Consider the following 22241-nt stretch of genomic DNA (forward strand, 5'->3'; position numbering starts at 1 on the left):
TGCCGCCGCCACCACCACCAACCTTTCGTTTCTTTTTTCTTTTTTTTTAGAAAGAGAGAGAGCACATGAGAGGGGGGAGGGTCAGAGGGAGAAGCAGACCCCCTGCCGAGCAAGGAGCCCGACGCGGGACTCGATCCCAGGACTCCAGGATCATGACCTGAGCCGAAGGCAGTTGCTTAACCAACTGAGCCACCCAGGCGCCCAACCTTTCGTTTCTTTTATGCATGACTTGACTTTCTGTGAAAATCCAGAATCTCTAAGCAATGTAAGCTCACCAAGGCCCATACACTAAAGAATGGACTCTCGATCCCCATCATAGCTAACTAACAGACCTTAATTAGCAGATTAGCAAATAGTTGTGCTGGGTGAAACCTTTTGAGCTGCTTATTTACCAGTTTCTGCCATAAAGTCTCCTTTGATTGGACCCTTCCCTCTGTTGGAAATCCAGTGATCTTGCTGGCAAATGTTGCAAGCCTGCAGAAGTGAGGAAGGGGAAGGTGCCCTGGGCTCTGGCACCCAGACATTCAGCATCAAGAGAAAGGCAATGTCACACTTCTTTATCTGCAAATGCACTGGATTTGCTGTTGTTAGAACTTGTGAAATTCTTTGAGTGTGTTTTTTTAAATTTAAAAATTTTTTAATTTTTATTAAAGAACAACAACAAAAAGAGTGTTGGCTTCAGAATTCACACTTCTTGGAGCCAGGGGTGGAAAGAAGAGAAATGTAACTGTGTTCTCTGGAATTGTTTTCACTTTTCCCCCAAAGTCATTTCCTAGTTGTTAAAGAGCACTGCAATAGGAGGTAGACCTAAAATATTCCCCATTCTACACCATTAAGGCCCATATAAACTCTCTGTGCCTCAATTGTTCCTTCTGTAAAGTGGGGACATGGGGGTAATAAAAGGGTATTTAGAGTAGGGTGCTTGCACATGCTCTCTCTTGAGCTCATGTTCAATGCTAATGCTCAGAATGAGTCCAGAATTCCATACTGAGAGCCTGTAAAATGAGAAGGAGAATAATTTCCACCTTCTAAAGTTGTATGGATTAAGTGAGTTGATGTAAGGGCTTAACACAGAACTTGCATATAGTAAGCACTTACTAAAGGACACCTATTATATTACCATCTCATTATGAGAATACCACTATGATATATATGATAAGAATACTGTGAAGGTTCTTGTGATTCTCTCAATAGGCCTTTAGGAAGAGGGTTTCCATGGTGCTAGGGTTTGTTGTCCTCATGCTCACGTTCACCGGCTCCTGGTTTGCAAGCAGCACGAGCTTTCCCACTAAGTCCATGTCCCGATCCTCAGGCTGGAATGGGTAGGGACAAAAGCCATAGCAATGGAGGAAATCTCTGGAGGGACTCTTAAACCAACCTTCCAAGCAGCTCCTGGTGGTTTCTGGGAAGCACTTCTCCAGGCTCATTCTTGCTGCCAGGCCCTTGAACCCCAATGTAGAAATGCATGCAAGAACAGGGAGCACCCAGCCCTCTAGAATTTAAACAGCATTTTTAGGGTCGCCTGGGTGGCTCAGTCGTTAAGCGTCTGCCTTCAGCTCAGGTGATGATCCCAGGGTCCTGGGATCGAGCCCCGCGTCGGGCTCCCTATTCAGCAGGAAACCTGCTTCTCCTTCTCCCCCTCCCTCTGCTTGTGATCCCTCTCTCACTGTCTCTCTCTCTGTCAAATAAATAAAATCTTTAAAAAAATAAACAGCATTTATGAGTCTTCTGCTTCTCACTTAAAAAACAAAAACAAAAACCTCACATTTCCTGGGGACTAGCACTGAAAATGCCCTTGTCAATTCCATTCAGTCCTGATGTGAAATATTTTCCTCACTTACTCCTGCTTCAATTCTGGATTAAATTAAAAAGAATAATAGAGAACAGAAGACATTAGGGCCTCAGTAAATACTTATAGCATGCTGGTTAGGGACACAGGCTACAGCCAATTTTGCTGCTGTGTGGCTCACCTTTCAGAGCCTGAGTTTCCTGGTATGTAAAATGGGGAACAATAATACCCACCTCATAGGGTGTTGTGAAGAATAAATGAGATAATTATATATTAATAATAATAATGCTGACATGTATTGACATTTGTTAGATGCCAAGTACTATGGTTAAGGCTTTGTGTAGATTGTCTTAACTACTATAACCATATCATACCCAGAACTCAGCATGTCAATGCTTAATAAATGTTAGCAATTATAAAGATAATGATCATTATTAACAAAGTAGGAAGAGCGGGTGCCTTGGTGGCTCAGTTGGTTAAGCATCTGCTTTCAGCTCAGGTCATGATCCCAGGGTCCTGGGATCGAGCCCCGCATTGGGGTCCCTGCTCTGTGGGGAGCCTGCTTCTCCCTCTCACTCTGCCTGTCGTTCCCCTTGCTTGTGCTTGCACTCTCTCTGTCAAATAAATAAATAAAATATTTTTTTAAAAAAGTAGGAAGAGCCAGTGTTTACCACTGTTGGCAACCTATTTGTACAATTGTGCTCCCTTTAAAACAAAACAAAACAAAACAAAACAAAACAAAAAAACAATTGTGCTCCCTTTCACAAAGCTGGTCTAAATCACTGGTCACTCCCCTTTCCCTCTTGGGTCCCTTGCCTTCTGACCATACCACATCTTCTAAGCACACTGCTTTATGGGAAAGATGACCAGATTCAGAGTCTTTGGGACATCTGGGTGGAACCTTCAGCATCGGCCTCCTGTGATTACTCATGACACGGAACAAGCTGCATTTAGCCTCACTGATTTCCCATCTTCAGAATGTGATCAAGATACTGCTACTCAAAAAAAAAAAAAGAAAGAAAGAAAGATACTGCTACTCATTTGTTGTTAGTACTTTAGGACTGTAGCAAGAAAGATAATTTGTAAACACCAAGGATGGTGTTTTTGGTTCAGTCCCCACTTGAGAGGCTGGTGTGGGAAATAAGTGAGGTGAGGAGTGTGTGCTTAGCTCTGGCTAAGTCAGGACAGCACCTTCCAGAAGTCTGTGCACTAAACCCAGGGCCTGCATTGCACCTGGCATATCCTAGTCCTCAAGAAACAATTTGCTAGCGCTAAAGACACTCACGATTTTAGCTCAAGGACTTGTTCTCTATGTCTGCCGTACCTCAGGGGCCAGCTGCCACCTACGTCTCCTTCCAGCTAGCCCACATCTGGAAACTGGAACTAAAGCTTACATGTCACTTGTTTTCCTTTAGAAATTAAAAAAAAATAGGTATATTACTGATGCAGAGCTATGCCACACAAGCTTTCATTGTTGGTACTGTATTTCCTATTCCCTGACCTGCCATACCCTCCCCAAGATACTTTTTTTTAAAAGATTTTATTTATTTATTTGACAGAGAGAGACACAGCGAGCGAGGGAACACAAGCAGGGGGAGTGGGAGAGGGAGAAGCAGTCTTCCAGTGGGGCAGGGAGCCCAATGTGGGGCTCGATCCCAGGACCCTGGGATCATGACCCGAGCTGAAGGCAGATGCTTAACGACTGAGCCACCCAGGCGCTCACCCCCTCCCCCCAAGATACTTTTCCCAATGATTGAATTGTCCTCTAGAATCTTTAAGGCCAAGTTGAAGTTTGGGGAACAAGTTTTCTAAAGGTGAGCAGTATTAGGTTGTTGTCTTCCCTAGATCATCTGAGAAGCTTCTTTTCATTCGTGGACTATATGGAACTTTATCTCCCCCTGCCTTTGTTTCTGCCTCCTAAATGCCCTTTCTTGATCTTGAAATGCCCATCTCTAAGAGACAACTTCTGACTGTCCAAGCTGAATCTGATGCTGGGGTCAAGCCACAGAGAGAGAGTTGCAGGTGTGAAGCATTAAAGGAAGCTAAATGCAAAAGAGGTGGAGCTGAGCTCCTAAAAGGACTTTGGCAAGTGCAGTAGACCCCCAGCCAAAGTATATTTGAGTTCCTTGTGATAGATTCCATTTAATTTTGTTAGTTTGAAGTCTTCCGAAGAAGACTTTAGGGACAATGACCTAGAGAAGCATTGAAGTTTTTGGCTGGGTGTAACTGATTCAAATCAAAAGCCTCTGTCCTATTATTTCAGCCATATAAAATGTTGATTTGGCACTGAAATACCCAGCAACAGGAATTCCAAGATAACACAACTGCAGCCAACCTGGTTGTGATAAAGACATGGTTTTTGAGAGAAACGAAGACCCATGTGCTAACACCCCTCTGGTATTGAGGAAGATGAATTAACAGATGGCAGAACCCAATTGCTAATGAGGAGGAGCAAGGAATGACACGGTAGCCAGTTCAAGAAACTAGACAACTCCAAAACTTATATTCTGGCTTCAGTATATTGTAATACAGTAACGATTTTACTTTTTTAATTGGGCTTATGAAGGTCAATGTAAAGCTCATTTTCCTTCACTGAGTGCACCCTGGCTTGGTTGGCTAAAAAGTTGGACATGCTGGCCTGCAGGAAAAAGAAAAAAACAAAACAAAACAAAACAACCAGTCAGGGATTTCAAACTAGCTATGGATGATCCACAAATCGGTGGGTGGGCCAGTTTATATTTCCTGCTGACTGCTTGGAATCACAGGATGCTGGAGGAAGACCTTTGCCACAGACATCACCCTCGCCAGATGAGGAAAGCAAGGCCCATGGAGGTGAAGAAACCAATCTAAGAGCACACAAACTATGTAGGATAATCTGGGTTCTTGGGAAAATTGTTCTTGCTGGATGCCATCCTGCCCCTGCAATTACATGGTCATTCCTACCACAGCACTTTTCAAGACAGGTTGGCATATTATAGGAAGTACACTGAGTTCAGGATCTGAGGACATGGGACTGATTCCTTCTTCCCCCCTCTGTCACTTCACCTCACTGAACCTCTCAGTTTCTTCATCTTTAGGAACTGGGGGGCACTTGGGGGGCTTATAGTTAAGCCTAGGACTCTTGGTTTCAGCTCAGGGTTGTGAGATCCAGCCCCACGTTGGGCTCCACGCTTAGCACATGGAATCTGCTTTAGATTTTCTTCTCCCTTGGGGCGTCTGGGTGGTGCAGTCGGTTAAGACTCTGACTCTTGGTTTTGCTCAGGTTGTGATCTCAGGGTTGTGAGATCAAGCCCCACTTGGAGCCCCAGGTGGAGCCCCACGTAGAGCCCCACGTAGGGCTCCTCACTGAGTGCAGAGTCTGCTTGGCATTCTCTGACCTTCCCCCTGCTCTCGCTCTCTCTCTCTCAAATGAATAAATCTTTAAAAAAAGGATTTTCTTTTCTGTCCCACCCCACATTCTCTCTCTTTCTAAAATAAATAAATCTTTTTTAAAAATAGGAATTATTATACATCATGGGGTTGGTATGGTAATTATGAGGATAGTCAAATAATGAATGTGAAAGCAGGTTTTAAAAACAGTAAATGCCATCACATGTTAAGTAATATTATTCCAAACAGCACTTGGGCCTCTATAATGACACATGCCAATTTCTGTCTAGAAATATAATTAGTTGCTTATTCCTCCTTGGGGGACGCCCTCCTCACCCTGAACTGCATCACAACCTACTGCAGGGGGACTGCCTTTCTTACTTTTATCTGTTTCCCTCCAGTCCCTGTCAGAGTTCCTTTGATATAGTGACTGCTTGAGCAGTCCTTCTTGAACTGGGTCACTTAAACTACAAATATTGTCTTGGACAAACTTCCTTTTTTCTACCACTGTTTTTTACTGATTGAGAAAATTTCAAGTGACTGAACTTTTTTTTTTTTTCCAACCAGAGAGACTAAGATGCACAATGTGTGGTTACCAAAGACTTGACATTTTAATGGTGCCACATTTTTGTATAAATGTGAGGAATCCAGATTCAGATGTAAGAAATGTCACAAACTGGAAACAGCTGAAGAAGCAAGTTTTATGAAATCTGTTTAATGTCACTAAGGGTGAAATAAGAGAAAAAGGGAACAGATCTATGGATTGTTGAAGTCCACATTGGTGCGCTTGTGGTCCCTTCTAGGATTTCCTGGAGCCCTACAGACTCTTATTCACCACCCACATACACATATATAAAAATATACCATCTATAAATAGCCACCTGCCTTTTCAGTGAAATTAAAGAGGAGTTAGAAGAGAGTTTCCCAGTATAATTACAGGGCTCAAACCCACAGCTTCTGTACTAGTGTTCTACCCAGAGAATTTCCAATATCACTACTTTTTTTTATCAAGCACGCTTAAAAATTTCTTTAATGGCAAAATGTTGTCAACAGGATGTTTATTTATTTCCATGATCTCTCATATACCTACTCAAAAAGCTTAGGTGTTGCGTCGGGTTATTGTGTAAATAATTTTGTTTTATCAAGTACAGAAAATGTTCACAAGTGTTTCTGCTCTTTATCTAGGGCTTAACACCAAACTGCTGCCAATGTTTTCCTTAAACTCTACACATGCCCTTTCACAAACAGTCTCCCTCATATTTTCTGCGAAGATGTGCCTCTTTAAAAATTTGTGAGCTTCTCAAATTCTTAGGTAAGAATCAACCGTGTAAGGACGCACCCCAACGTGGAAGGAATTAAACCAAACACTTATATCTTTGCTTACAAAAAAGCAGGTAGTAATTTATTCATACCCAGGCTTTGTTCCCTCACTAAAGACCAACGCTCTTCAATCTTTGAGCGCCCTGAAGGATGAGGCAGCTCTGACGACGAGAGGAAGGGGACACATTTATAGGAGCCGTCACGCAGCTCTCCCCACACAAGGGTCTAAGTGCCTTTAGCAGTTAATTTGTGAGCAAAAAACCCCATTGGGAGCCTTCCACCTACTCTAAAAGCAAACATTCTTAACAGGCGGTATTAGTGTGGTGTTAAAAAGAGGCATGCTTTCACCTAAAAGGTGTCATTTTATGAGCAAAAACTGGATAAACCTAAAGAGACTTTAAGTTGCTATTTTTTTCCTTCCCTGATGCCCAAATCTTCACAGGTCAAGATGACCCCAACCCACTGTTCCAAACCCAGGAGGATCTTTTTTTTTTTTAAAAAAAGATTTTATTTATTTATTCATGAGAGACAGAGAGAGAGAGAGAGAGAAGCAGGCTCCCAAGGAGCAGGGAGCCCGATGCGGGACTCGATCCCAGGACCCTGGGATCATGAACCCAGGAGGATCTTAAAAGATGCTCTGCAGAGTGCAGTGGCGAGGCCTCCTCCTCCCGGTGAGGACTCTCACCGGCGTTCCTTCTGCGTGTTTGCAACACACACCAGCCCTGTGAGCACGCCTGTTAATTAAAACAAAAACACAACTGTTTCTGTGGAGCTTTAGAAGTACAGAAGCTGCGAGCCGAAGCCGGGAAGGAGAAACAGCAGTGTCCAGTCGGCTGCTGGGTCTTGATGGCTGCCCAAGAATGAAGCAATGGTTAGGAAAAGCCAGGAAACAGGCACCTGAATTAAAGAAGAGAAACGGGGGGGGGGGGGGGGGGGGGGGGGGGGGGGGGGAAGCGAGTGAGGCTTGGAGTTGGAAGTATTTAGAATGCCTTTATCATTTCCCTGAGGGACTGTTTAATATCAAAGTGCCTGGGTAGGAAGGCTTCTCAGTCTAATCTGATTCCAAAGTTAGCCTCTCCGAAAAGAGAGAAAGAATAGCTTCAGTGGCTTCAGGCCATCCTGGGGTCAGGCTGGAGTCTATTCCTGCCGGAGCTGCCGAGTCACTGCCACCTCAGGAAATCACTTGACCTCTGGTTCAGTTGACCTAGAAGGTAGAGTGAAGCCTACAGCCGAGAAGGCTCCATTCGAAAGGCCCTTGCTATTAACTGGAACCCTCTACTGACTTCCCAGCCATGTGAACCCAAAGGATTTAAGAATGAACAAATTAGGTAAGGTGCATTAGAATACAAGAACATCAATTAAGAAAAGAAACGCAGACAAACAGAACAAACTCACTGAATTCTTCCCAAGGAAAACACCACCAGAAAAGCAGACCAAAAATATCTTCTGGTCCTCTTTCAAATATGGTCTGCATCTTGGAAGGGTGGTAAAAACATGGATCAGAGAGCGCCTCTCTTAAAGAGATGCCTGTTCTATCCCCTTCCATAAGTTATCCAAAGCAGGATGTGAAAAGGCTTAGGCGTGTGTGGGAAAGGTAGTGGGGTGGTAGGCAGGAAGCACCAATAACAGAAAAAAAAAACAACTAAAGGACGGATAAGGCATTCATTACACTGTATTTTAAAAGGCAAGGAGAAGACTTCAGTAATATAGAACATCTACATGAGGGACAGATCCAGTGGTGTCCCTCCACACCTTCTTTTCATAACACAAAGTTCTGTTCTTTGGCTTAAAGATCTATAGGAATTGTCAACTAAATAAACGTTCGCTTTGTATTAAAAAAATTTATTTTGTGATCTGTACATGTGATAAAGTGGGGCTTCCTTGTAGACTTTTAAAGGCAAAACAAAACAAAAACCCAAAAGTAAAAATGTATAAATACAATATATATTTTCTTACAAAAATGGGAGATTTACAAAATATACATACTGCACTTGTCTCTATTTTACAAATTTCACATGCAAGAGATACAACACAAAAGATGCCAGAAACTGTGTGGTGGGAGTTTTAAATCTGACAAATGAGACCATTTTGGAGGTTTAAGAAACACAAGGTCGATGTTAACTTTAATATAAAAAGCAGCTCCACTCAACTGAACATTACATATAGAAAGTAACTTGTACTCCTGACAGTACCCTCCCTCTATGATTTAAAAACTATTTAAAACAGCATTTAAAAATTGTTTTGAGAAACAGGATAGTGTTGCAAGATTGGAGGGTGGTGTGAAAGGTGGAGTAAAGGTTAGCTCCCATGATTCTCTGCTCAGCTTTAGAGCATTATGCAAAAGAATCAGTTCTATTATAGAAAAAAAAGTACATGATTTAAGATTAATAAATTTAAGTCATGCAGCACATTTCAAAGAACTCCAGAACTACTTTGAAGCTTACCTTCTTTTAATGACTTTCTAAAAAAAGGGACCCATGGTTTAAACTGTCCGCTTCATTCACTGTCATTTCTGCAGGTCACCTCCCCACCCAGCCACACAAAGACAGGGTCAGCATACACATGCTGTCTTATAAACGGATTTATGGAACTAAGAAAACAGGACAAAATGGTTCTTTACTTTTTAAAAAATTTAACTTCTTTATTATGGAGGCTGAGGGCATTACGCTTTACCTTTAACCTTGAAGGATTCAAATGGGAAGAAAATAGAAAACCTAAATGCAGGTTTATAGGAAGAAAAAAATAATAAAGGGAGAGATTTCCCTGAACATTTGAACAGAGCCTGTAGATAGGATCGTGTGTTCTGAATTAAATTTATTTAAAACAAATACAACAAAACCCCTTGCATTTCCTTTAGCCAAGTCAGAACCTCTGACTGACTGGGGGTATGGAAGCACGCTGCCGTTCACTTTTCCTTAAAAAGGAATGTTTATCTCAGCCAAATTAACATCCAAAGGGAAACCTCTGATTTGTGCTACTTTGCCTATAAAAGTTGCTGTCTTCACAGTTATGCCTTTCCACAGGGGAGACACTTTTGTTTCCTCTTTTGTCTCTTACAACAAAGACAAGGGGAAAAATGCACTCCTGTTTTGAAAAGCAACAAGTCATCACTTCTTTTCAGAGTATTAAACCAAATAAAACACCTTCTTCCTTCTGCCTTCCCCAGAAAATAAAAAAGTAGCAGAAATACCTACTACTCATCTCCTTTGCCTCATCTCGAAATGTTATCTTCATTTCTTTCGCATCCTCACATTCTAGGAGGCGGGCCTCCCAAGACTTCCAAATGCTTATTTTACAAGACTTGAAAGGACCAGGAGAGGAAAAACAGGCGGGAGGGGCCAGGCGAGGAGAGACTGTAATGTCTGACCCTGGAAATTAACCCATCTGGGCTCCAGTTTGGCCCCAGTGAAAAGAGATTATGGTTTGACCACCGCTTGACAAGGACACCGCAGGGAGTCCTCCCTTTTCCCAACAAAGCCGCCGCCGCAGACAGAGCTGTACCTTTCACCCGGGCCTCACAGGAGTGAGGACAGGCCACTTGTCTTGCAGCAGGGGAATCGCTCACAGTCCCAGTTCGGCCCTGGAGCCGGGAAGAACTCAGAGCCATCTCTGCTGGGCTCAATCTCGATTAGGCCCAGGTCGGCCGGTACCGTACACGATTAACATCATCGTTATCATCATCATCATCATCATCATCATCTTCCCGCAGGTCTTTGCCAAAGTCTTTTCATCCAAATCGTCTTTTCACCCAGGCCTCCTTTTCCAAACCCACCCCTCGCCCCAAATCTACAAATATCATCTCTCTTCCAGGTCACTTCTCATTGGAGGGGGTGGAGGTTACAGGAACCCCCCCCCCAGCAGAGCAGTTCTCTCCTTCCCACGCCTCTCCCCCTGCTAGGGGATGGGGGAAGGGAGGGTGGGGGAGGGGCCGGGGCTCATACCGCAGTTTCCCCCTTGCTGCTGTGGCTGAGTCTGTGGTAGAAGCGGCGCCACGACTGCAGAGTCTTGCCAGACCAGATCCAGAAGCCGGTGGTGATGCCCACGATCATGGTCATCAGGTACTTGATCATGAAGACAGTGAAGTCGGGGCTCATGGGCGGGAAATGGCCAGGCGGGCAGGGCACCGCGTAGCTCTTGCACGTCTGCAGGAGCCAGGTGCGCTCCCAGTGTTCGCGGAAGGCCTGCTCATAGAAGTAGCAGGCCAGGACGATGGTCGCCGGCACCGTGTAGAGCACGCTGAAGACGCCGATGCGCACCATGAGCTTCTCCAGTTTTTCCGTCTTGGTTCCGTCGTGCTTCATGATGGTGCGGATGCGGAAGAGCGACACGAAGCCGGCCAGCAGGAAGGACGTGCCAATGAAGAGGTAGACGAACAGAGGCGCCAGCACGAAGCCCCGCAGCGCATCCACGCTGGACAGGCCCACGTAGCACACCCCACTGAGCAAGTCCCCATCCACCTGGCCCATGGCCAAGATGGTGATGGTCTTGACAGCGGGCACGGCCCACGCGGCCAGGTGGAAGTACTGCGAGTTGGCTTCGATGGCCTCATGGCCCCACTTCATGCCGGCTGCCAGGAACCAAGTGAGCGACAGGATGACCCACCAGATGGAACTGGCCATGCCGAAGAAGTACAGCACCATGAAGAGGATAGTGCAACCCTCCTTCTTGGTGCCCTGCGCCACCGTGCGGTAGCCATCGTCTGAGAAGCGCTCCACGCACACGGCGCGGTCCTCCAGCAGGAAGCCGGCCACGTGCGCCACGGCCACCATGAAGTAGCAGCCGGACAGAAAGATGATGGGCCGCTCGGGATAGCTGAAGCGCCGCATGTCCACTAAATAGGTGAGCACGGTGAAGAGCGTCGAGGCGCAGCACAGCACCGACCACACGCCCACCCAGAGACGGGCAAATCGCCTCTCCTCCTCCTTAAAGTACATTAGGCCGTTGGCACGGCCTGGCTCGCACGGGGCTCCGCAATCGCGCTCGCCCAGGAAGCGGTAGCCCAGGTAGGGGGGCACCTTGAGCTGGCGGGGGCACGAGAAGGGGAAGGCAGAGTGGCCCCTGCCGTCAGCGGCCCCGGGGGGCAGCGCGGTGTACGGCAGGTCCGGCATATAGGGCGCTGTGGGGTAGGCTGTGGGGCCGCCGCCCGGGCCCCCGGAGCCGTCGGACGTGTTCTGGCCCACGCAGATCTCGCCCGCGCCGTGCACCGGGAAGTTCTCACAGCGCAACCGCTCGGGCCACTGGAAGCCGAACTTGTTCATGAGCGCCTCACAGCCCTGGCGGGCACGCTCGCACAGAGAGCGGCACGGCGGGATGGCCTGATCCAGCACGGTGCACACGGGTGCGTACATAGAGCACAGGAAGAAGCGCAGTTCGGGAGAACACTGCACCTTCACCAGGGGGTAGAACTGGTGTACCTCGAGGCCCGCGTCCTCTTGATTCGTGTGGCCTAGCAGGTTGGGCAGGATGGTCTGGTTGTAGGCAATGTCCGTGCACAGCGGGATGGAGATGGGCTGGCAGAAGCCGTGGTCCGGCACCGAGATCCCCTTCTCGCCGTGGTAAGGCTGCGCCCCGGCGCCGGCAGGCAGCGCGCCCAGCAGCACAAGCACCAGGGTGCACAGGCCCAGGGGCGAGTGCGACGCGGCCGCGCCGGGGCCCCGCATCGCCGGCCACCGGTGCAGCGGCGCTCTCAGCCCGAGGAGCGCGACGAGGCAGCCGGGAGAGGCTTGGATCCGAGGAGGCGCGGCCGCGCCCGGCGCATGAGAGTCCTCCCGGCGCCGGGGCCGGGCCGTGGGCGGCGCGGAGCTGAGGGCGCTGCCGCTGGGGTACCCGCGCCGCTGCCGTCTCCGCCCAGCCCTCTAGCAGCCGCGGGGAGCCCTAACTCGTCTGCTTGGGTCGGGGGCGCTGCGAGGGGCCGCCTTCTTCTCCCGCTGCGACGTGACGGTGCGGCTTTTTCTGCGGCGAGGAGCAACAAGCGTCTCGGGTTACCCTTCAAAGTTTGCCCAAAGTCTGTCGACCCACAGCGCACAGTAACGCACGCGCCCCCCACACCAAGTCCGGCCCCCGGCAGGCGAGAGCCCGGCGCCGCCGCCTGCTAGCCGAGGCCGCCGCCTCGGCCGTGCTGCTCCGCCTCCTCGCCTCGAGGCTCTCTCGCCGCCGCCTCCTCCTCCTCCTTCGCCTCCTTTTCTACTCCCCCGCTCCTTCTTCAGCCCCAAAAGTTCGGCCCCCAAGTTTCTGCCAAACGGGTGATTCTCGCTGAGTCCGATCGGGGCCTTGGAGCCAAGAGCTCAGCGAGTTCTTTTTGGAAATCCAGTTACACTGCGTGCGAAGCTGCGAGGGCCCGGTGGCCGCGGCCTGGGCCTGGCCTCTCCAGCCTTGCGAAGCCCTGGCCCGTGAGTCCCGGCGCCCGCCGCCGCCGCCGCCGCCCGCCGGGAGGGAGCGAGCGCAGAGTAACGCCTCGGAGTAGTGCAACTCGCCAGAAGAAGCGTCGGGCTCGCAAGGTTCCGGGCCGCCCCGCCCCCTCCCCTCCCCCCATTCACAAACCACTCCGGGGGCGGGCCCTCGAGCTCCAGGGCGGCCCAATGGTAGCCTTTGTTTTCTGTGTGGCGGCCTCCGGATTGGGTGGAAGTCGGAAAGGCCGGGCGAGGGAACTGGAGAGGCGGAGTCTGCAGCGCTCTGGGCGGATTCCTGAGGGGAGGGGCAGGGGGCCGGGACGGAAAAGTTAAGAAAAACTTTTACGGTGAATTCGCTCGAGGGTTGGGGGGGTGCGTGGTAAACGCACCAGAAAGGGAATTTGCTTTAAAGGTTTGTTCCTCTTCTGGGTACGCTAAAATACACATCTCGAATAGGAGGGCGCAAGGAGAGAGGCTTTTGCTGGGAGAATAGCGCAGCGCCTCAGCGGAGAGACGTGACCCGGAGTCACGTTAGCCCTGTCTGGGCTGAAAATGCTGGGTTTGGCAGGGGGCTTTTGGATACCTGGATCCTCAATGTGGGTTTCGGTACCGAGCGAGAAGGGGTGCGCCTCTCAGATCGCTTTTTTCTCCCCAGACCCAAACAGACCACGTGAGGCCACAATCCCTCTCACCCTCTCTCCCGGTTGTAGAAAGGAGGAGGGGCCCGCGCCCGAGGAGAAATTGGAGTCGGGAGGAGGGGGCCGACTTAAGGCGGGAGGAAGTACAGACCCCTCCGAGGGGAGAGGGCCGGGGAGCGGCGGGCTCGGGGGACCCGGGCCCCCAGGCCACCCCGCCCGCGCACACGGCCCAGAGTCTAGAAATCTGGTGTGGCTTTCGAGCGGTTATAAGAAAACTAAGACAGTGTTCGGGGCGGGGGGGGGGGGGGCGGTATAAAAGTACCTGAGACCGCATGCCCAGGAACACTCTGTACGGTTTAAAGTGCGTCTTCGATTGCGGCGCTTTCCTTAGTTCTTCGGCGTGTGGCCATTCGGGATCCCCTCTTCGCTGCAGAAGCAATGACTTGATCCTGTAGGTGAAATGTTGCGTAGAGAAGTTTTAATGCGTATTAGAAATCAGGGCATTTGCTAATTAAGGAGTTTTCAAAACACAAAGAGAGGTGATACGTGTTCTCCAACGGCGTTTTCTGATTGGCAAGCGGTCTTTTTTGTTCCCGGTCAAATCTTGGCCCTGCTCGCGGCACTGGGCGCTCCAGGGAGCTCTCCGGTTACTCCGGGCGAGGTCAGAATTTACCCGGGGGCCTCTCCCCTCTCTCTGGGCAGCAAAGAATACCATGAATTCCCATGCAGGGTAGTGACAATTTGAGAAAGGCTAAATCTGTCTCTCATTCTGTCTCTGTCACACACACACACACACACACACACGCACGCACAAATACTATGCTTAAGAAAACGTTACTCCTGGCTGAGCCCTTCCTTCTGCTAGGCTCAATTCCGGGCGCTGGACCCTGAGGGATTTCTGATCAGGTTGCATGTTTGCAGAAGTTGCTGCCTCTGCTGCCCCCGGTGAGCTTCTTCTCCAGCAAGAAAAAACTGGTTCTGAAATCTAAGACAATTAATTGGGTTCCCTCCCATGGGAGACTTTGGCTTCCTCTATTTTTCTTTTATTTATTTTCTGTTACTGAAGTTTACTGAGCATCCTACCTTCCACTTCACAGTTCTTTGTCCTTTTCCACTCTTGTTAATGGATCTAGAGAGCTGAATCATTTGGGCCAAGGTAGGGTGTCAGACTGCTCACATTCTCCATCCGCCCCTCAACAGGAGTCCTCATTCTCTTTTTCTTCCAAAGCATCAGCTTCCCCCTCACACCCAGGACCTTATTTGTTTTCTTTTGGGTTATCTGCTGCAAGGTACCATACAAAGGATTAATGACATTTGCTTTAAAAATATTTTATTCCTTCCTTATATATTTTTAAAGGCTCCTCTTTTTCTTTCTAAATTATTATTCTTACTACCTAACATTGGGGAGCATTGATATTGCCTTGAAAGATGTTGTTTAAAGACAGTGCTACTGCTTTGCTTTGTCATTTAAAGTGTGTGTGGTAGGGGGTTGGAAATCCTTTTTTCTCTCCGTGAGCTTCTGGATATCCTCCTTTTCTAAATCAAATTTTCATGCTTATTCATCAGGCCACAGATCTAAGTCATCTTTGCTTATTGAGGGAGAAATTGCAAGCACTGTCATCAAATAAAATGAAAACCGACAGGATAAAATACTGTGTCTCAAATAAAGCTAAAACCAGTTTAGTTGATGAGCTTTTACTCCCCATATTATAGCCCCAGACAGCTCGCTGATGATAGGTAGTAGGGATAATTATTTAGAAAGAAAAAAGGAGAACCCTTTATGAAAATACAAGGGGTGAATGAAATATTTTTAAAACAGTCTATGCATAAGATGCAGGAAACCCATCCCAGATGGAAAGTATCACAGATGTGAGTCCTGAGTCCTATTGCACTGTCCCAGGCAGACAAATACAAAAAGCATAAAAGCAAAGACTAATTTTTTGGGAGTGTTTTGGTTTTTAAAATGATTTTTCAAAACCCACTCGAGAATTATTTTGAAAAATAAGAATTTGCTGTTCGTGGGAGGAGTGTGGCAGCCTTCTATGTCTTGCCTGATACAGAATGCTATGATTTCAAGGAGCTAAGTAATAAATGGGAGTAGATCAGAAAAGCGAGTTCACAATGTAGGGGGCTAAATAGTCTGTTTTAGGCTCTATGATAAATGTAGTAACACTGGTTCACATTCTGTCCAGGATCAATTTAATTTTCTTTTCCAGGCAATTCTTTCCACTTCCAACTCCCAAAGCCACTAACTGGTATCTTCTTTGGAGAGCTAAGGGTGGAACATTTTGTAACTGTCTGCTGCAAAACTTCCAATTGTCCCTGCCCTTTAAAACAACAAAGGCTTTTATTTCTTCACATCACAGTCATATGGTCTCACAGAAAAGTGATGGTATTCATTGGCTCCAGTTATTTAAATGCTACTTATTTTGGCCAAGTCCCAGGTTTATCTAGTTGAATTACATTCTGATGTCAGGCCAGATTTGAAAATGGCCACCTTCGTGGTGCCACAATCCTGTGGTTGTAGTGAAAACTCCAGCTGCAAGAATTACTCATGCAGGATGAGAAAGGGCAGCTTTTAGTATATACTTCCCTTTTTTGGCCTCTCTTTTACCAGTTGTGTTTTTTTTTTAAAGATTTTATTTATTTATTTGACAGAGAGAGACACAGCGAGAGAGGGAACACAAGCATGGGGAGTGGGAGAGGGAGAAGCAGGCTCCCTGCTGAGCAGGGAGCCCGATGTAGGGCTCGATCCCAGGACCCTGGGATCATGACCTGAGCCGAAGGCAGACGCTTAACGACTGAGCCACCCAGGCGCCCCCAGTTTTTTGACTTTATAACATTAAGGACTTGGAATTTCAAGTTGCCAGGTTGCCATTGAATTCCTTTCATTTTCATTTGGGGTGTTGGATCATTCCCAGAATGGGAACATTCGTATCCCTAAGCAGACTTTCCAGTGTCATGAAAGTTAGAGATGTCTAGATTAAAAAAGAGGGCCATGCTGAAGTCCTGACAGGCGTGCTAGGCCCCACGCAGTAGAGGTGATTTATATCATTCAAACCCTTTGACCATTTCTCTTGTTGCTTGAGGGTTGCATTAGTTATCTATTGTTGTATAACAAATTACCCCCCAAGCTTAGCAGCTTAAAACAATAGACATTTAATATTTCATAGTTTTTGTATATTGGGAATCTGGATGAGCTTAGCTGGGTCCCCTGGCTTGGGGTTGCTCATGAAACTGCAACCAGGGTGTTGGTTGGGGCTGCAGTTACCTCAAGGTTCGAGTGGAGAAGGATCCACTTCCAAACTCACTCATGTGGCTATTGGCAGGTGTCAGACTATCCATTTCCAAGGTCATCACAGGCTGCTGGCAGGCCTCAGGTTCTCACTAGCTGTTGGCTGAAGACCTCAGTTCCTTGCCTGTGGGCCTCTCCTAAAGCCACTTATAACATGGTACCTTGCTCTCCCAGAGCAAGTGCTGAGAGAGGGAGAGAGAGACACAGAGAGAGAGAAAGAGAGAAAAAACACAGAAGATGACAATCAAGTCACAGTCATTCTATAATCTTGGACATCCTGTCACTTTTGCCATATTCTACTCATTAGAAGCAATTCACTAGGTTTACCCACACCCCACACTCAAGGGGTAGCAGGGATTACTCTAGGGCATGAAAACACATTGGAGGGTGAGGATCACGAGGAGCCATTTTAGAGACAGTTTCTCATAAGGATTATTCATTCATTCCTAAAGTATTATGGAGAGGAGGCCACAGAGAGAAACAACCCTTGGGTCCCTGCCTGTGGTGTCCAGGGAAAGGATCACAAATAAAAACACATACTGACTGTTAGAACAGAAACCTAATTGTGGCCAGCCATTTTTTCAAATCCGTGCCATTGGACTTGAAGGAGAAAGAATGTGGAGGAAGTTGATTTAATGACAGGGCATCAGCAATCCTGGGGGAAAACCTCCAGGTGGAGGTTTCAGAACCACTGACCTAGACTCATATTCCAAAGCAGGGTCTTGTGCCATCGATGCCTTATAGAAGATATCTGGTGTTGTGCAAAGTCCTCACTTGATTATGTTTTGAACAGAGGGATGGAATAATGAGAAGCATAAGGGAGGATGGGGTGTGTGAGGGGTGTGTGTGTTTGTGTGTAAGAGAAAATAAGAGAGGGAAAGAGAGAGGGGTGGTTGGATGATGTGATGTTGGGTCTGGGACTGTATTTATGAGTCTCAAGAAGTTCACGGTGGCCATTGTAAAATGAAACACCTGCTACTCCCACAGTTCATTTCTCTCACAGGCATTTCCTCAGACCCACATTGCCATCCTCGGACCTTCTACCACAGATGACTGAGCCAGGAATAGGCGAGCATCTGACCCAGCCATGGTGTTGTCTGCATGAGACCTCATCCAGCTGGTGTGGCCACTGGATATAGAGTGGTACCCAATCAGATCCTTTCATCTGAGGAGTCTAAGTGTAACATAGAGTGGCAGAGGCTGAGAGACACTCACTGAAAACGGAACAAGCAGAAAACAGGAAGCAGTGGAACCTTGGAGGAAACCAGAGCCATGAGCAAAGTTCGTCAAGAGAGCAGTTAGATGGTAGCAACAGGAGGGAAGGGGAGAAAGAACACCTGTTTCAAAAGGAGAAGACGAGGTTACAAGAGCCATTTCCTACCTCCTTGCCTTGGAATCCTACCATCTGCATTAATGAAGCCACCTGACTGCTTGTTTATCCCTAATAACTAGAGAGAATCTCACTAACTATAGTGCCAGGGGCCTGGGAAAGGCTGAAAACTCTCCTGACTTTGTCCTGCGGGATGGGCCCACAGAAGCAGAAGGCTGACCTCCAAGGACCATCACCAGCCCAGGGGAGGGATCCATTCAGTGTTGGCTGACAGCACTGTGTTGCTTCATCTTGCTCAATGGCCTGGATAAAGAATTTGAAAAGATACCTCCTAGGACTGCAGTTGACACCGAGAGCTGTAACTGAGTGATTGAGTGATTGTAAAGTGTTGCAATGTAGGAATTATCTATGAAGTCATTTAACTGTCTTCCCAGGTGTATGAAAGTTTGTTTTGAGATGGATGTGGTGCGTTTCTCTCTTCAAGGATCAAACAGAGGAAAGGGCTCCATTACAGCCAGGGAAAAGAGAAGAATTCTGAGGGTCTTGGTCCTGCCACAGCCCCTTGGCCTCGGGCAAGCTGGTCTGTTTCTCCATCTGTGAAGTGAGGAAGCTGGGCTTTGTGATCTGCCACCTCCCCCACCCCCGCCCGGCCCCCGAGAACGTATGGCTCTCTTTGGGGGTTCCTCACCTGGTTCAAGATTTCCCACACTAGGGACTTTTTCCTGTGTTATGTGGAAGTTACGCAACAAAGCTGAGCCAGTCTCATCCCAGTTCCGGGTGACTGGCACAGTTGGGGCTCACGACCTGATATCTGTTAACTGTGTCCCGCGGGTGCCGAGGAGGCCAGGCAGACAATACACTGAGTGTGCCCTTAAGGGCCACTTGCCCATTGCTTTTCTTCCCTTTCACATTTCCACTTAGTCCCCTCTCCCTCTCCTGCCTCATTATTGTAAAATAGTACTTTCAACTCTAGAGCCAGGCTCTTCAATTAAGGTGTAGACAAAGTGGTTTGACTCCACTTGATTAAAAACTCTGTGAATGGGACAGAACACAAACCTCAAAACATTTGCCTTTCAAAGCCCGGGGGGAGGGGGGTATGGGGGGTGGGGGGAGAGAAACTGTTATGTGATCCCAAATTTGCCAGAGAATTTGCCAGATGTCAGTTTAAAAGTAGCCTAAAGAATTCCTAAGCCTTTGTTGACCAAATCCTCCTCCCCTCAGTCAGAACTTCAGTGAGGCAGGGGCCTGGGGCTACCTGGCTGGAGAGGCCAAGGAGAGGCCAAAACTGGGTGGGAAGGGGCGGGGTTGGGGGGGTATTTGAATTTTTGTTTTTTCCTCCTAATTATCTGGGGCTGCCCTTCGAGAAATCTGTTCTCTTTGCGTTGGGAAATTAACTCTTAATCTCCACAAATGAGGGCAATCAACCCATTTACTAAATAAACACAGATCATTGCAGACTGGCTGCTCCTCTTTGTGATTTAATTTGAGAATGGCTTCACCTGAGGGAGGAGCCGAGGCGCGGCTGGGCCCGAGCCACCTGGCAGGGTCCCCAAGGGAGGTGGTGGGTTGATGAGGTGGTTAAGAGAGGGCAGGGGAGCTGGGTTGAGACTAGAGAGGGCTTTGAGGTTTCCTCTTCTTTAGTAAATAGGAGACCCTCCCTGGCTCAGGTCTTACCTTCTGAATTTATTTGGGGCCTTCCGTTGTGTGTGTTAATTTTGGCTTTGAAAGTGTGAAGCTGGTTCAAGCAACTTTTATTAGAATGCTGGCTATCAGAAGTCTCTGGGGTGGGAACAGAGACGTCCTTTCTTTCTTAGCTAACTCATTACTATATTGAGGAATTTCTCCTTGCTTTTAATTCCCCTCCTTAGTCACCAGTTTTGTTTATAAGTAGTCACAGAAGTTTATTCAAATCCCAGGTAGTTACACCGCAGTGGGATGCAGTGGTAGGCACATAGTGGGTGCTCAGTAAATGAATGAATGAATGCAGGAATGAATAAGGTACATTTTAAGTTGAAACGGATGAAGAAAAAGCACATGGCCTGCATTTATTATTTTAAAAAAGGTCTTTAGACATTACCATGGGCCAGGCACTGGGCAGGGTCCTGGGAATATACTGTGTTCCTTCCTCTATGGAACTTACAGTCTTGTTGAACAAACGAACCTGGTTTCCTGTGATGACCTTGAGTCTGTCTCAAAATTGTAATGGGAGTTTGGCCCAGAGCTGGGAGCCAGCCCATCCTGTGATTAAAAAACCATTCTCCAATGGTTTGGGGATTTTTCAGAAAGGACATCCGAGTTCAGTAATTCTTTCCCCTCATTTTTCAGGTGAGAACACCAAAGCCCAAGACGGTGGGCGGAATTGTCCAAGAGTTCCAGAAAGAACTGGAACGAGAATTCGCATTTTCGGTTCCTGGAGCTGTGCTTTATCCAAGAGCTTTGCACATCATGGCCCAACTTTATTTATCTATCTATCTATCTATTTATTTATTTATCTCTGCTTCCTGCTCACCTCACTCGAAATGGCTTGTGTGAGCTCCGGAGTGAAAAATGAGAGTGAGGGGCTGAGCGAGGGGCCTCGGGTGGGCTGGTGCCCGGGAGATCTCCTCCGGGAAGCAGGTGAGCGCGGCGCCTCCGCGCGCTCGCCTCCGCGCGCTCGCCTCCGCGCGCTCGCCTCCGCGCGCTCGCCTCCGCGCGCTCGCCTCCGCGCGCTCGCCTCCGCGCGCTCGCCTCCGCGCGCTCGCCTCCGCGCGCGGCCACAGCCCGCGCTGACACTCTCTCCCCAGCTGTGGTTTGTCAGGAAACAGCTGAAAGGGGGGTTGCAGAAACCTCAGCGGGGCCTCGGACCCAGGCAGGCGGAGGGGCCTGCGGCTGTTCCTGCGGGCCCTTTGAGCTGGGAGAGGCCTGTTGGCCTGTTCTGTTGCCTCCAGCAGACTTGTGAAGAGGGGCTACCAAACCGGAGGAGTTTTGAAGACAGGCCAGGAGGCGGGGGAGGAAACATTTAGAGAAGAGATCAACAAAATAGGCGACAGACTTCTCACTCGAGCAAAAGGGGCTTTGGTTTACCTGTGAAACTTCACTCCTCCTCTTCCCCTCGCCTAAAACTTATAAAGCTAGTCCTTGGCGCTCAGAGATTGGCCATCATTTTAAGGCCTTCGTTCTGAGGGCCATATTGGTCTTGCTGTGTCTTAGCACCCACGGCCGGTGATAGCCTGACATAGGTTCCAGGGGAGCAGTGAAGAGAAAGCCAGCTGACTGACTCCAACATCTGGTATTAGTTGTATCACTGCTGTTTTTGCTAACAATTCACATTTATTGAGTGCTTCCCTTGGCCAGGCATTGTGCTAAGACCTTGACCTGCACTCTCTCCTTGAATCTTTATCCTCACAATGGCCCTTTGAGTGGCTACTACTTCTTGGACCTGTTTTTGCAGATGGGAAAACCAAGGTATAGACACGTCCAAAATTACGCAGATCGTGAATAAAAGAACAGGACTTTGGAACCCAGGTCTCGCTTAGGAGAAAAAAAAAAGCTTGTGGGAAGGAAGGAAGAAAAGGGAAGTTGAGCCTGCTACTAGGAGTGTGAGCGTCCTAAGCCCCTAAGTATGTCTGGCCTGGAGAAAGCCCCCGGGAGAGCAAACAGACGGGGTGGGCTTGTGTTTTCTATGGAAACCTCTATGAGGATGAGTTTCTATCCACCTCCTCTGTAGCCAGTTGTCAAAGAGAACACCCCAAAGCTGGAACAGACCTCCATGGGATGCTGGGCATCCCTGGGTAGCCATCTCCTGTTTCTTGGTCTGCTGGGAGTGATAAAGTCATTTTTCCATTAACTGTTTGGAAAGCTCTGATTTTGTAGTGGGGATTCCTCTCACCTTTCTTTGGAGATGCAGTTTGGTAGTAATGGTTGAGAGCATGGGTATTGTGGATTTGAATCCTTGTTCGGTTGCTTGTTATGTGGCTTTAGACCAGTTCCTTCTCTGGGCCTCAGTTTTCCCATCTGTAAAATGGTGAGCATATCAGCACCTGCCTCATAGGACTGTGAAGTACAAATGAGATAATGCAATGAACTTAGTACCTAGAATGTTGTAAATGCTCAATAAAGGATAATTATTACT

At 48.0% G+C, this 22241-nt stretch overlaps 1 protein-coding gene across 1 annotated transcript; it reads right to left on the minus strand.

Moving 5' to 3' along the window:
- Positions 1-8408: 8408 nt before the first annotated feature.
- FZD7 (frizzled class receptor 7) lies at positions 8409-14165 on the minus strand. Its single transcript, XM_035007366.1, has 2 exons — positions 13828-14165; positions 8409-13162 (listed from the first exon to the last, which is right to left on the minus strand). Exon 2 carries the CDS (start codon positions 12136-12138, stop codon positions 10414-10416), a length of 1725 nt encoding a protein of 574 aa, XP_034863257.1. The 5' UTR covers positions 12139-13162; positions 13828-14165; the 3' UTR covers positions 8409-10413.
- Positions 14166-22241: the final 8076 nt, after the last annotated feature.

Source organism: Mirounga leonina, unplaced genomic scaffold, assembly GCF_011800145.1.
Source record: "Mirounga leonina isolate KUSES-001 unplaced genomic scaffold, KU_Mleo_1.0 Mir_151, whole genome shotgun sequence".
Taxonomy (NCBI): Eukaryota; Metazoa; Chordata; class Mammalia; order Carnivora; family Phocidae; genus Mirounga; species Mirounga leonina.